General features: G+C 37.2%; 1 protein-coding gene across 1 annotated transcript; it reads right to left on the bottom strand.

Moving 5' to 3' along the window:
• Positions 1 to 22: 22 nt before the first annotated feature.
• Positions 23 to 14,923, bottom strand: LOC108668337 (sodium- and chloride-dependent glycine transporter 2). Its single transcript, XM_018155525.2, has 16 exons — positions 14,845 to 14,923; positions 14,127 to 14,178; positions 9,288 to 9,438; positions 8,631 to 8,762; positions 8,123 to 8,283; positions 7,420 to 7,523; positions 6,988 to 7,120; positions 6,518 to 6,652; positions 5,084 to 5,166; positions 4,605 to 4,750; positions 3,881 to 3,993; positions 3,252 to 3,380; positions 2,872 to 2,971; positions 2,430 to 2,530; positions 1,997 to 2,167; positions 23 to 166 (listed from the first exon to the last, which is right to left on the bottom strand). Exons 2-16 carry the CDS (start codon positions 14,145 to 14,147, stop codon positions 23 to 25), a joined length of 1,824 nt encoding a protein of 607 aa, XP_018011014.1. The 5' UTR covers positions 14,148 to 14,178; positions 14,845 to 14,923.
• Between the last annotated feature and the right edge of the window lie 1,108 nt (positions 14,924 to 16,031).

Genomic DNA, 16,031 nt, shown 5'->3' with positions numbered 1-16,031 from the left:
ATTTTGCCAACTTTGTTCATGTTTATTGCAAGAGTACTGACGTAGGCGCGCAGTATCTGTGTCTCCACGCGTGCGGTATTTTACTGCTGTATTCCTCCCACAGCTGCCTGTGACCAGCGTCACTCGGCCCCCAGGAGGGCAGAGGCTGGTGGCAAGTCTTCAGTTTCTGGTCAATTTTAAAAAATTATTACGTCTTTATTAAAAGAAAATCACGAACTGATGATGGATCTGGACTCCGAAACGTTTTCTATAAAGATATGCATTTTTGTGGATTATTCTTTGCTTTTAAATTTTTAGCATATCACAATATCTTTAGGATTCTTAGGATACTTCATTGTTATACAATCATTGGAATCTGAAAGGAGTAACTCGGAGTTTGTACCTCATGACAACAAAAAAAATTAGTCTCTAATGAGTTATAATAAAAACATTGTAAGGAGTTGTATGTAGTCTTACTGCATAAATTATATATCGTATGAATGCAAGACGAATTTTTTTTATATCTAAGCAGCCATTTCATTAAATCTAGTCTATTTAAATCACTTGGACATAAAACTCTATCTTTGGAAACGCAGCCTATAGGGCAACATGGGGCAGCGCCCCCCCCCCCTTTGTTTAAACTAAATTTTTGATGACATTTTAATTGATACGAGGTGGTTCTTTGTTTTGTTTAAAGGTACAACTAATGAGGAATGTATGATGTGAATGAGACGCCTATAGAGTTATTTTTAATTAATTAAAAATTAATTAATTTTTAATGAAACCCTATTTTGAAAAAAGTGTCAAAATGGGCCCATTGCCCCACCCCTGGGGCAATGGACCCAAGGGCTTGGGGCAAGGGCCCACCCTTGGTCCCTTTGCCACAATTGCATATTTTTCGTTTAAAAATGATAAAACAACACTTTACAGTTAAAAATAAGAAATATGTAATAAAAAATATGACATTCATTCATTTATTGATAACTCAAAAAATCATATCCTTAACTTGAAATAATATACTCTTGGCTTCAAAAATCTATCACTGATGTGAATAAAAGTATTTCATTGACATAAAAACATATATCTCTGAATTGAAAAATATATCCTTGCGATAAAAAATTCGTCCTGGACATGAAAAAATGTATCCTTGACTAGAAAAAATTCACCATGGGCGCTTTGCCCCGTGACACGCATGGGCCCGTTGCCCCACTAGGTATCATTTCAATTTATATCGTGTCAACATTTTAATTTAAAGGCTAATAGTCTAAACTTGATCTCAAAATTATCCCAATAAATATTACTTTCAAAATATAATTCACAGTATTTTCAACAGCTTCATCTACAGTAATCGAAAACAGTTTTATTTGGCAGCAAAAAATTTTTATCTGGGCTAAAACAGTTATTCACAAATAACTTAATAACGCAAACACTTAGCAAAACGTAAATCCGTACACTTCATTCCGGTGAAACTGTCGACCGGCGGTAGAGAACACGTACCAATATCTGCAATACTTGCGAGAAACCCGGTATGGGCCCATGACCCGCAGAGGGCTCGCTGCCCCATGTTACCTATCACTAAAACGAAGTCTCTGTCCTTAGAACGTATGTCTGAATAATTTAAACGAAAGCCTTAAAAAATCAGGGTCCACTCTGGCACGAAAGTCTTCTATCTTAAAACCAAAGCCTACATCCCGGAAGCAAAATTCTCTGTCCCAGATAAAAATGTTTCTGTTCCAGAAAAGAATGTTTTCATCCTGCAATCGAGAGTACAATATACGAAGGTATCTCCACAAGGCATCTCCCAAAAAATCTTTGATGATGACCGGCTTTTCTTCTGATTATCTTTGAAAAATTATGATAAAAGGGGAAGCATTGGGACTAAATTTACTTGAAAGAAGAAACATTCGCGACCCCACGGGAAATGCTAGTGTAGTTTCCGACCAATCGTTTACCCTTGTAAAATTGATTTATTAACAATAAAATTAAACCCTAAGGTACCTGTTATTGGCGTTATCACCTGAATAAAGGATCCCTCGGCAGTGGCGAGGCAGTAGACCCAGTGACCAGGGATGAGCAGGATAGGCACCAGAGTTACTATTTGACATCCTAGCTGGAAATCATCAGGGAATTGGTAGTCCCCGTAGCCGAGCTCACCGCGCTCGAAGAAGATCATGAAGAATAACAGAGCCTGAAATATTGAGATATTTTTTAAGAAATAAATGTGGACAGAGTATTCAAAAAAGTTATAAATTGAAATTTTAATTTCATTCAATTGAATTAAAAGTTAGGAATTGTTAAAGCGTGATCAGCATCATCTTCGAAAAAAATAAATCGTATTGAATATAGATTGATAATGACCTCATATTTAATTGCTCTTGAAAAGAAAATTATCTACCGACCAACAAATAAAAGACGTGTGTTTGTCAGATTAGTTTTTAGATGTCATTTACACTGAGTAGCAAGGGGCATGAAAATAACCAGTTGAAGATCCAGAAATAACTGAGCTTCTCGCCCGTCATTGTTTGAATGTCTCGAGCCAGTCGCCCTGGACCTGTGGAAACAGGAACATTTCATTTCCACAACGTGGAATTTATGAAGGCAATAAATTGATATTTGCGGCTTTTACATTTGTTTTTCATGGTCCAGAAACTAATTATTTTACTAAAGGGAAAACTATGAAACTATAAGGTAAACACGTAAGCGTCTTGTAACATTTTTTAATTGCAAAACTGGATTATTTTTCAAGTTCCTGGCTTAGAATTAATCAATCAAGTGCTAAATTTATATGAATGTTTGATGGATTACTGGTAATATTTCTACTAGATATAGTAGTCCGCATTATTGTCCTTATTTATTGTGCATTGACTACTGATTGCTATTAAAGATTGTGACCGTAGAGGTAAGCGAAGACAATCATCTCCCCGATCGCCACGCAGATCACGCCGAACGTGATGATGTAGCCGTCGATGAGAGTCAGGTAGTAAATGCCAGCCTGTTGAATGAGAGTAAATTCATCATGAATGGTAGTGTGGTTATTACCGCAACGAGACCGTTCATCGTGAATGGTAGTGTGGTAATTACCGCAACGAGACCGTTCATCGTGAATGGTTTGATAATGATTTCAAGAAGCAGGGTAGCATGAAGATAATTAACCATGCAAAAAATAACAAATATATCCTGGTGCACATGAGCAGACTCACCCTGGTGCACATGAGCAGACTCACCCTGGTGCACATGAGTAGACTCACCCTGGTGCACATGAGCAGACTCACCCTGGTGCACATGAGCAGACTCATGCTGTAGATGAAACAGCACACGATGAAGCTGTTGAATATCTTGTGTTTTCGTAGTCTTGGAAAAACGTCTTGCAGCGTCACAACAATAGTTTCCACCTGCACGAACTATCAGGAGCGACTACATTTATTTAACCTCGTTGATATAATATCTTTATATTCTCATAGGAACTGTGAAAAATAAATATAATAACTTATTTCAAGAATAATTTCAGAGTGAGTCTTCTGAATTTAGTAATTATAAATTCATTATTCAACAGCTCAGACGTTGAATGGACGACTTTGCGGTGATCGCATGTGAAACTGAAGTGCAACTTTGACATGGTTAACCCTAGAGTTACCGTCTCCATAGCATATAAACAATTCCAAGTAGTAATATATTTATGCTTTTAACTTTGATGTGCAGCAATTACTATGATGCTAAGATTTAACTGTAAATGAATCGGATCAAAATGACAAAAAGAATAATATGTACCAAGTTTTTAATGAGTGATATTGCTCTTAACAATGATGATGCCATTCTAATTAATAGACTGTCAAACTATCTTTATCGTTAAGGCATAGTCATACTTAGCAATTGTTTATTGATGGAAATGGTGTTTACTCACACATGAATCGATGCCCAGTAAGAAGATCATGAAGAAGAAAGCTATGGACCAGAAATGAGATCCCGGCATCGCTGCGATGGCTTCAGGGTAGGTAATGAAAGCCAAGTCGATACCTAAGGATAGTCAGGCAACTTAAGCGCTAGTCGGATTACAAACGGCTAAGGAATAATCTGCTTTGCAGTTTGCATGACACGTTTTGTAGGAAAATTATGCTTTAGTTTAAAAAACGAGTGTCGTGATAAGGATTCTAAAAAAATAAGATGACCTATAAATCCAATGTTTAATTTATTTATGTTCTTGCCCGTTTTTGCCTGTGAAAATAATGTAATGCTGCAAAAAAAGCAAATGAATACCTATATGTAGTTTTGTGTCATGCTGTGGTGACGATCGACTCGAATAAAAAAAGTAAGCAAGTGTAGATTTCATTGATTGGCAGTTCCAATTATTGTAAGTCTATTTTTTTTAGGTTACCAAAAACAATAAATAAATGGAAGCACCGAAAATATACTAGAAGAAAATATGATTACAAGTTACTCAAAAAATCAATTCACAAGTTATATACTCGAAAGTGACAAAGGGCTTTAATATTTCACCGAGACTATTCAAGCAGTTAAAAAATTGTACAATTGGAAGAAAGTGGACGAACTGAAATATACTTTTGGATTTTTAGATGACTCAAAACGATTAAATGCTTGAAAAGTCATTCTTGAAGAGTCTAACGTACCCCCCAGAGCGAGATGGGCCACGGGTTTCCCGACGTTCTGCGCCATGAAGCCGAGCACGGAGAAGACCACGAGCCCCGACACGAAGGACGTGAAGGCGTTCACTAGAGGCACCATGACAGCGTCGTGTACGGTGTTGTTGTGGAACCTGGACACGGTGATGTGTCAAACTCTGTCTTGCTTGCATTAACTATTCAATGTAATGTGAATATAATTTATATGAAAAAGAGAAAATGCAAAACAACTAATGTACATTTTTCCTATTTTTAATAAGGATTTAAGTTAACTTTTTTAAACTGAACTTCATGCACTTAACATGAGGAGTTTGAAGAAAAATATAAGATTATCGAAATTTTCATAGATCAAAATTGCCCCTGAATTCCGTTTGTAACCCGCGGTAAAGAAAATTTATCGGAAGTTCAAATCAGCGTTTTTATAATATCATACCGCATCTACGATGAAAAATTCTCATGTATCTCACCTGCTGAAAGAACCGAGGCAGTGTAAGGTGCCCCAGCCTGCACCGAGGGAGAAGAAACCCTGCACCGCCGCGTCCGACCACACCTACAACCGAAAATGTCAAGTTGTGGTTTACAACAGAAAGTGTTACAAAACCAAAAGCGGTTTGCAACTAAAAGTACAGTTGTGGTTTACAACCGAAAAAAGTTGAACAACCAAAAGCGGTTTGCAAATAAAAGTACAGTTGTGGTTTACAACCGAAAGTGTTGAACAACCAAAAGCGGTTTGCAACTATAAGTACAGTTGTGCTTTACAACCGAAAGTGTTGAACAACCAAAAGCGGTTTGCAATCGAAAGTACAGTTGTGGTTTACAACCGAAAGTGTTGAACAACCAAAAGCGGTTTGCAACTAAAAGCACAGTTATGGTTCACAACCGAAAGTGTTGAACAACCAAAAGCGATTTACAACTGATAGTACAGTTGTGGTTTACAACGGAAAATGTTGCACAACCAAAAGCGGTTTGCAACTAAAAGTACAGTTGTGGCATACAACCGAAAGTGTTACACAACCAAAAGCGGTTTGCAACTATAAGTACAGTTGTGGCTTACAACAGAAATGTTTTACAACCAAAAGTGATTTGCAAATAAAAGTACAGTTGTGGTTTACAACCGAAAGTGCTTAACAACCCGAAGCGGTTTGCAACTAAAAGTACAGTGTGGCTTACAACCGAAAGTGTTGAACAACCAAAAGCGGTTTGCAACTAAAAGAACAGTTGTGGTTTACAACAGAAATGTTTTACAACCAAAAGTGATTTGCAAATAAAAGTACAGTTGTGGTTTACAACCGAAAATGCTTAACAACCCGAAGCGGTTTGCAACTAAACGAACAGTTGTGGTTTACAACCGAAAGTGTTGAACAACCAAAAGGGGTTTGCAACTAAAAGTACAGCTGTGGTTTACAACCGAAAATGTTTTACAACCAAAAGCGGTTTACAACTGATAGTACAGTTGTGGTTTACAACCGAAAGTGTTGAACAACCAAAAGCAGTTTGCAACTAAAAGTACAGCTGTGGTTTACAACGGCGGTTTGCAACTAAAACTAAAGTTGTGGTTCGCAACCGAAAGTGTTTCAAACCCAAAAGCCGTTCTATACATAAGCCAACTGAATTCTCTATGTCGGGGATAATTCTCATGGTAAATTTTTTAGTACAAATTTCTTCAGCATAAAAATATAAAAAATATTTGCCCCCACGATATTCTTACTCCAATTGATAGAGGTTTGGATAAGTCAAAGTGAAATTACAAACTTTATTGCTTCTGCGACATTTTTATCCTGAAGGATAGAAGTTTGGAGAATTCGGGGTAAAATTACTGACCTTTATTGCTTTTAAGATTTTCTTACCCTGACTGATAGAAGAAGGAGAAGTCAGGGTAATTTTTTTTAAGATTTTCTTACCCTGACTGATAGAAGCTTGGAGAAGTCAGGGTAGAGGTAGAGTTCGATGCCTTTGGAAGCTCCTGGCAGGGTGAGGCCGCGTACGAGCAGCACAAACAGAACAAAGAAAGGGAAGATTGCGGTGAACCACACCACCTGTTTGTGTAATCAAAGAGTTAGGATCATTTGAATTCCAGTGTTATTCAAATATAATCATGAATGATCAATAACATTTTATAGTATTTAGTTCGAATTTTTTATTAAAACATTTTATTAGAGAATATTGTGTTTTTGCATATTTTGTCACAGTCGTCCTAGTCACGGCTCTAAAATGAAAATATTAAATTTAAAAAAATCTGGATTTCTTACTCTGACTCGTGTAACTATTCATGAAACTATTGTAACTAATCATGTAACTATTTACCCATGTAACGAACACTTGTCACAGCGATAGTTATTGTGATATTTTATATAGCGTAGTTTGTTTCTACCTTGCCGAGGACTTTAACGCCTTTGAAGATGGCGAGAAACACGACGACCCACACGATGAGGTTGGCCAGCGCTAGCCCCGGCACGACGCCCCCCAGGTATCTGATGTCCGTGGAGATCCGCAAAACTTCATTTCTGCGGAATGCAATTCAGGAGGTCACAATTCTTAAAAAAATTCGTTTTACTTCTTGATTCTGAAATATTCTGATAATTGGTCAATATAATTCGTAGGTTATTTTTCCTGCAATATCGCCATTTATTTTTTTCACTGCGTGTTAAAATGTAATATTGATTTAGTGTGTGATAATTTAGAGGCAATGAGTTTCCATTGAAGTTTATGTTCCATTACTAACTTTATTGGTCGCTCAAGCTGCTAATTTTTGTCTTTTATTTTAAATAGGCATTAAATCGAGATGAAAATACAATGTACTAACAGGAAGAATTCAACGCTAGACTCGACGTAGGGTTGTTCCTCAGATGAGTCGTCGTACGCAGGCATGGTTATGTTGCCGCTGGCGTAGAGTTCCTGAAGTTCTTCCTGAAAAAATCCCAGACCGGGCTTAAAGATTCAAAATTATTCCAGACTATCGTTTCTATTTTAGACCGAATAAATACAAAATGAATTTATGATGTACGCAAAATAATATGGAGATTATTCAGTTATGATTTTAAGTTCAGAACTTCCGCGACAGCACTTCCAAAGAACTTCTTTGAGAAATTGAACTGGTGAACGACTGAACTTCTAAGTAACTTTTTTAAGAAACACTTCCGCGACAACTTAGATTCATTTTAAATGCCATAACTCTCTCCTGATTAGTTGTAAAAATATTGCGCCGCAATGAGACAAGATTTTGTACCCTAGGAATTAAAAGTTAGACAGTTTACTATCCGAAATAGCTATGAAAAAACGGTCTTACCGACATTATAGTGGCCTGTCGCCCTAAAAAATAAACCATATCGCAGTTTTTTTCATATATGATACCGGTTTCTTTCGTTAAATTGAAAAAACGGCGACACCGTGTTTTTTTTCACGTGCCGGCTCTTCACAGAAATGCCGGTCAGACAATTTTACGGTATTTTTTCGAACAGTTTTTGAACTTTTCTTCACCTACAGTATAGTTAGGGAAATTAACTTACCGCGGTGTGGCAAGACTCGGTGTTCCAGTAGTTACGGCATGTGTTCCAGGGCAGAGTGTCCGAGGTGAAGGTATGCCAGAGGAATATTAAAGGGTATGCGATCAGCACGCAGTAGTAGGACGTGGCAATGGTTGCTATCACCACAGCGGTCAGCGCCACTCCTAATTGTGTGTTAGAATAAGTAAGCTTCGGTGCCATAGAAGTTCACATTTAAGTGAGCAGATTAGCTGAACTTATATCTGAATACACGTAAACATTTTGGGAAATATTCGGGAAATATATCCCGCGACGCATTTCTCTGGATGAAACCTAGATTCTTCTTTCACATTTTATTTCAAAATTGTATCTTTCTACAACTGTAATACGGTAACGACGACACGATGTACGTCATATGCTTACATTTTATTTGGTACAATCAGTGTACGAAATAAGATTTTTGAATAACTATTATTTCAGTATATCTTATTTCTCTTATACTGCAGACATCAGGACTTGTTCAGTTGTTCACCTCTGAACGCAGGACACAAGTCGAGAAGCTTGACGAACGACGAGGAGCTGAACTGCCCCACCGACGTCTCCAGGAGGAACAGCGGGATGTTCACCAGCACCATCATCACCGTGTACGGGATCAGGAACACTCCTGATAACAACCATCATCACCGTGTACGGGATCAGGAACACTCCTGATAACAACCATCATCACCGTGTACGGGATCAGGAACACTCCTGATAACAACCATCATCACCGTGTACGGGATCAGGAACACTCCTGATAACAACCATCATCACCGTGTACGGGATCAGGAACACTCCTGATAACAACCATCATCACCGTGTACGGGATCAGGAACACTCCTGATAACAACCATCATCACCGTGTACGGGAGCAGGAACACTCCTGATAACAACCATCATCACTGTGTATGGGAACATAAGCTCTTTCCTCCACAAACCCTTAATTAACGCAGCTCAGACACTGTCCTTCTCATTAACTTAGTTCAGACACTGTTCACCCCGTTAAGACATCAAAGATACTGTTCTCCATATTATCTTAGCTCAGATACTGTTCTTCTCATCTACTTAGCTCAGTTTCTTTTCTCCTTATCAAATTGGCTCAGTCACTTACACATCCTCTGCCATTTAACGTATGACGGCGATAACTTACCTCCTCCGTTGACGTAGCACAGATACGGAAACCGCCAGACGTTGCCCAGTCCGATGGCCATGCCCAGCAGAGCGAGCAAGTAGTCCAGTTTGCTGGTCCAGTTGCCCCGAACTGGGTTAAGAACCTCATCCTTCGGGGCCCAGTTGCACAGCTGAACGTAAAAAGGGCATAATAATTCTTCAGTTAGTGTGCTGAAATAGATAGGATTATCAGGATTTATTGGATCGGTTAGAAGTAATAATGATGAGGTTGGCAGGTTTCGCGGTTGGAACATTGAACAAATATTTCGTGCCAATTTGTGCAGGGGAACGTGTATCGTCCGAGCCTTCTGTGGATATTATTAATCGAAAATTGTGCCTCTGGGTTAGGGCACAATATATTATTCACTTCCATTTATTCAGCTTAACACGGTACCATGTATTACAGTTGTGCAGAAAGACGCAATACATTGTATTTTCCGAGCACAATTGTATCAAGATGCTGTTCATTATTCAGGCCTGTGTCGCTCAGTTGGCTAGGAGCCGATTCGTTATAGCGGGTGTGAGTGAAGAAGCTTATTGTACAAACTGCTATTTAATCGAACACAAATCGACTCTACGGACTGTAAATATATAGTAAATAATATTTACTATATATTATGTATGATATAGTAAATAATATTTACCATATATAATGATAAAGATACGTATATGTATATTGTTTTTTTTTATTTTAACAATATTATGTAGTACATTGCTCAGTATATGGTGAAAACATAAAATAGTATACCATTTATATAAATTTTATGTAGGGAAACTGTCTGCCTGCTACTCTGATGCCAATTAAACTGAAGGATATCGTCTCGTTTACGTAAACGAAGTAGAACTGCATTTTAACTGAGCTTATCTTTGTGAGCGCTAAGCTCTTATATTGCCTTCATTGTACTGATGCTGCCGAGGCAGCGAAAAAAGTATCTAGGATACCATGCCTTCACACTCTTGCCTAAGTACACGACTTAGGCATGCATATAGATGCCAATTTATATGTATGCATCACACTCATATATCATATATGTATGTATCATCACACTCATACATGTATGCATCACACTCATACATACAAATTAATCATTCAATCACTGATAAAATTTACAATACAAATCATTTTAGAATGTTTGTTGCTTATGAATTGCACTGTCGGGGTCCATTCGATAAATAAATAACATGAAAATAAAGCAGTCAGTGGCCGTATGTGTGGAGAAAATTGTCGCCATTACAAAAAGTATGAATAAAATAAAATAAACAAAATTATCAATCAGAACAACCAATCATTAAGTACAAAAAGCAAAATCGAAATGAGTTTTCTCATAACGATCATAAACTTCCAATGATGATGTATTCTAGTCCTTATTTCGGAGCGTTTCTGCACATGCAAAACGAAAACACAAATTTCGAACCAACGAAATAAATAAACTAATCAATGCAAAAATACATAGGATAAATAAAGGGATAAAATAACTAAGACTATTCGCAATCAATAAAAACATCACTTAAACACCATAGGTAGAAATAGCAAAAAATTAACCACGACTCTAAGACTCACGTACTTCTGTGATGCAATGACTGCAATCACATGCCAGAATAACTAAGTATTACAGATTCTTACCGAGCTCACGTTAGAGGTGACTAAAAACCTAAATGAAGTGTTCAAAGTTATCGCTCCACGAAGATTCGCTTTAATAAGAAGAAGCGCGGGTAAATTTGGTGTACCACGAAACCGAAGAACTACATCATGCTACTTCGCCAAGCCAAACTCGAGCGAAATGCAGCTACATCTAAAATCAGGAAACTTCGAAACTTTGAAAGAGGAAGAGAACACTTTGCGGACCAAATTCTACAAACTTTAGATCTTGAAGTTTGTTGAATTTTGTTAAAGTTTGTTGAATTTGGATTTTAGACGTAACTGAACTTCGCTCGAGTTCAGCTTTGCGAAGTCGTCAGTTGACGGCAGCTCAGGCGGCGTTCATCTGTTCTTCGATTTGTGGTACACCAAAATTACCCGCGCTTCTTCTCAAAGCGCATCTTCGTGGGCGATCACTTTTATGGAATTTTTTCGTAACGATGATCAGAGGAATCTATTCCTTTTCTATCAGTTTTCTTCAGCTCTTTTATCTTCTGCTTGAAGAACTTAATATCTGCATTTTATCCCAATAATTCAGCCACTTTAGAAGGTGATACGAAGATTTGAGGCTCGAAGATTTGCGACTTGAAGAATAGATTCTGATCGCCCTTTGCGAATCGACTTTCCTACCCTACCGACTAAAGTGGTTCGCAAAAGTTCATCTACGGAAGAAAATTTATCTACGTTATCTACGGAAGAAAATTTACCTGATATTATTTACTTGAATTTGTTCTCAATTTTGAAGAATATAACTCTTGTTGTATTCCAATATAAGAAAGAAAGCGAAATGACAGCTTCAATTTAAAAGCTTTTGACAGCATCAGAGATGATAATGAATATTCTAAGGAGATATGCTTTTTTAACACAGAGAAAAGCATGAGGATATTCGTTGTAATGATTTATCGAGAGATGTGTTCAACTATAGTCACGACATAGCTGTTGTAGCATCACCAGCGATTTCGCACATTTGTGTGGCATGTCTATGTTGGCAAATTGATTTGCTTACCAATAAAATCTCAATTCAATTTATATTCAAAGAGCTTGGCAAGCACAGCGCCCAATCTTTTATTCCTGGATCGAAGTGACTATTAATTCTCACATCTCTTTTTTTACTGATTTTGGTCCTTCTATTGATTCTCATTCGGATTCAGTAGAAATGATACCAAACTTTTTACAAAAAAAAAACAAATTCAATTCAAAACTAAAGCAACTGAGCTACAGTGTAAAGCTCATAATACTTTGAAATAATATGAAAACCTTTCTAGGCTGTGTCAACTATTTCATTATTAAAAACACCATGACACGGTCATGCTCCATCCAATGACGGCTGTTACAGTATCTGTGAACGAGACAAATTGTATATCCTGTTTCATATTTGTCAGACCCACTCAAATAGCTTTTGCGTATGCATTTTTTGTCAATAGAAGCTTTTTCTCTAGAGATCTCTCTTGTGTTATAGAGCCTGCAAATGTATGGCAGCATGTCGCTTCTTGAGGAAGGTCGAGACGCGTGGAGCGTATTCTTCCAGAGCTTATGGAATGTCACATCTATTTAAGCTTGATAGTTTGAGCGCATTTTCCTCGTAAAAATTAAATACGTTCCTAATTTAGATATTATGAATTAATCAAGTCAAATAGATAATCACGACATAGCTGTTGTAGCATCACCAGCGATTTCGCACATTTGTGTGGCATGTCTATGTTGGCAAATCGATTTACTTAGCACCGAAATTTCAATTCAATTTATACTCAAAGAGCTTGGCAAGCACAGATCCAATCTTTTATTCCTGGATCGGAGTGAAGATTAATGCTCACGCCTGTCTCTTTCGGATTTCTGTCTCTCTATACTGATACTATTTCGGATTCAGTAGAAATGATATCAAACTTTTTACGAAAAAACAAATTCAATTCAAAGCTACAGGAAATGCTCCAAGTATGAACGTGTTCAAGAACAGACTAGACAATTAAGGCCATGCAGGAGCATATGTTTAGTCTTGAAATGCCTCGTATCCTACGGAACAACTGAAATCATTAAGAGATTTTAAACCTACCGTCGGTTGAAAATATCTGATCAAAAGGCCAGTCTTGTCAAGAAAAATACAAGAATCGTCGACAGGCCTATCCAGGCCTATTCTTCAATGCCGAAGATACTATACTATACTAAATTATATTATACTATACTATACTATACTATACTATACTATACTATACTATACTATACTATACTATACTATACTATACTATACTATACTATACTATACTAAATGAGATACAGTGAAAAGCTCATATCAATTCAAAATAATATGGAAACTTTTCTAGACTCTGTCAACTATTTCATTATTAAAACACCATGACACGGTCATGCTCCGTCCCATGACGGCTCTTGCAGTATCTGTGAACGAGATGAATTGTATATCCTGTTTCATATTTGTCAGACCCACTCAAATAGCTTCTGCATATGCCTTTTTGTCAATAGAAGCTTTTTCTCTAGAGATCTTTATTTTGTTATAGAGCCTGCAAATGTATGACAGCATGTCGCTTCTTGAGGAAAGTCGAGACGCGTGGAGTGTGTCTTTCCGGGGCTTATGGAATATCACATCTATTAAAGCTTAATTATTTGAGCGCATTTTCCTCGTAAAAATTAAATACGTTCCTAATTTAGATATTATGAATTAATCAAGTCAAATAGATAACGATAATTTCAAGTATGTATTTAAATTGAGTACAATAATGTGAATTGTGAGGGGAATGCGCTCCTACACTGTCTCTATTTGCTGAAAATCATTACAATGCTCAGACTTAATTTGTATTACAGCAAATAATCGATGTTCAAAAGATATCTGGGGAACAATAGCCTTATGTTAAAGGATACCTTAGGTTTCTCCAACAATTTTTTTCTAGAATAAAGCCTGGTAGCCAGAGCTACCTTCAGCAGAAGAAGGGTTGGTACAACAAGGCATATCACATGAAGGCATTAGTTTACCCCAAAATTGGAAAAATTTCATTTAACGAGGTTCAAAATAACAAGATTTCCAATTATATTTTAGTAAATAAAAATTATTTCCGAACAATAAATTATGATGAAAAATTACATTGATTTCTACCATACCCGTGTTGAATTAATCAGCTCCTGATAATTTATTTATTAATATCAGTACAAAGTCTCATGTGGGCCGCTTACCTCTCGGAGATATCTCTTCATGATCACTGTGACGGTTGCTCTAGAAGATCTCCTGCACGAGATATGAAATGATCTCAGGAATAAGGCCACTTTATTTGCGTAAACGGGCAATTCAAAGGCTACACACTTGCAATTTATTTACAAATTTAAGTATTATTAAATTACTTTCTAATTGACGAAACCCCGTTTGAACTGATCGCAGCGCTAATTTACAGTTGCTTTAAGCCTAATTGCAAATCCCAAAATAAAATTCTATAAATGCCGTTCCAAGTTAAGCGGATAATGATTTATTTTCAATTAAAAAGGGAATAGCATGCATAGCGTGAAATTAAACAGGTCTGCTGCTTGTTCGGTAATTGGGAATTGAAAATTTTGAAAAATTCATGTTTGATACATTATAATAGAAGATCAAAATTTTCGGAACGTAGATCATGCCGAGCATTACTTTCCGGATGTTACATCATCATTATTTTGTGACTTCATATGCTAACATCTTGGGACAAAGAAGCGAAAAATTTGATGTAGCAATTGACCTAAAATTAAAACGCTTGTGGCTAAACTATTCGGATATCGCTAACCAGTCAAGACTCTCTGTTCAGATATTGTTAACCAGTTAAGACTCTCTGTTCGGATATTGCCAACCTGTCATTCAAGACTCTCTTCACCCTACCACCGCCTGATACAAACATGAAACATCAAAAAAAGACTTGAAACTTACGCTCGTCGCAGGACTGTAGGAGAAGGCAGTATAGCAGTCCTCACTGAACTGAACCCTGCATGCCACTAGCAATAGGAAGTGTGAATGGCATCCTACAGTTGGGCTGCACAGCTCTAAATTGAACGATTTGGCGCCGTACTGTACGTAGCTTGATAATCTCAAATTTGTTGGGTATAAAAATGTAATTATGACTTCAAGTCATTATCTCTTGAGTTGTTAGACGTCTTCTCTAATATTTGATAACTGGCAGTGTCCTGTGTCGCTATTTAAAGGCTTTGAAATGAATTGAACCCGTCGGTTTTCGCATCTGCATTGTATTCTTGTTCGCGAAATTTTTCCGCACGCTCGGATAGCGGACGGACAGGAGTTTCCAGTCGTCCAGCTGAGCTTACTAAAATGTGGCCGCACCAGTGCCCCGTTGACCGTGGCGAAGTGTGGTTGTTGCGCGGCTCGTCGTCAGTAACAACCATTTCACTTGATCTCTTATACTAAATCCTGTATTATAGAAAGTCTCCATAATCATACTTGCTACTTGAATATAAATTTTTGTGTCAATGTAAAGGTGCGTTTCAGTTTTCTGGAGATTTTAACACAACTGTCAGTTGTTTCCTCGTTTTGTAATTCTAGTTGAGGCTCGATAACAATACGGGAAACTATCTAACTACAGCCGTTTAAGTTTTTGTACTCGGATTAGCAGCAGCGTTGCCAGTCAATCAACAATCCTGAAGAGGATAACTTCTAGTGAAAACATGAGTCGCCGTATCGTCCGCTACAGAAAAGTGAAAGGTCGTCAAACAAAATCGCTTTGAATTTTAATTGGGTTTCATTTCAAACTGTACGGTTCCGGTTAACATTTTTTTCACTGTCTTTATTAAATGTCATTGAAAGTTCATCAATTTTATTTTACACGAATTTCATTGTTTAAAATCAATAAATAATATCGCCGGCTGTTCAGCGCCCATTGATAAGACGCTTGTGATTTATCAAAGTGATTTTTAAGGCTGTGTTTAGTCAACCGTTTTTCGTACTGGAAAATCCATTCATTCAACACATTTTTGTGAAAAATGAACATATTTGAGATGGTACTTCTGCGTTCATTGAAACTGTTTTCGTGCTATTCATGCCTATCCTCACCGTCATTAACGAACATCCTTCACATTCATGATGTTGAGAGACAATCATTTCAA

The sequence above is a fragment of the Hyalella azteca genome, unplaced genomic scaffold, assembly GCF_000764305.2.
Source record: "Hyalella azteca isolate HAZT.00-mixed unplaced genomic scaffold, Hazt_2.0.2 contig13297, whole genome shotgun sequence".
NCBI classification, from domain to species: Eukaryota; Metazoa; Arthropoda; class Malacostraca; order Amphipoda; family Hyalellidae; genus Hyalella; species Hyalella azteca.
This window is presented reverse-complemented; position numbering and strand designations above follow the sequence as displayed.

What these genes read in the sequence shown, in the direction of transcription:
- LOC108668337 (XM_018155525.2), bottom strand. Translation starts at nt 14,147, where the DNA reads ATGAAGAGATATCTCCGAGAG. An exon ending in TGAAGAGATATCTCCGAGAG is followed by an intron (nt 9,439 to 14,126) that starts GTAAGCGGCCCA and finishes TTTTACGTTCAG; the next exon opens with CTGTGCAACTGGGCCCCGAA. An exon ending in GGCCCATCTCGCTCTGGGGG is followed by an intron (nt 3,994 to 4,604) that starts GTACGTTAGACT and finishes GACTATCCTTAG; the next exon opens with GTATCGACTTGGCTTTCATT.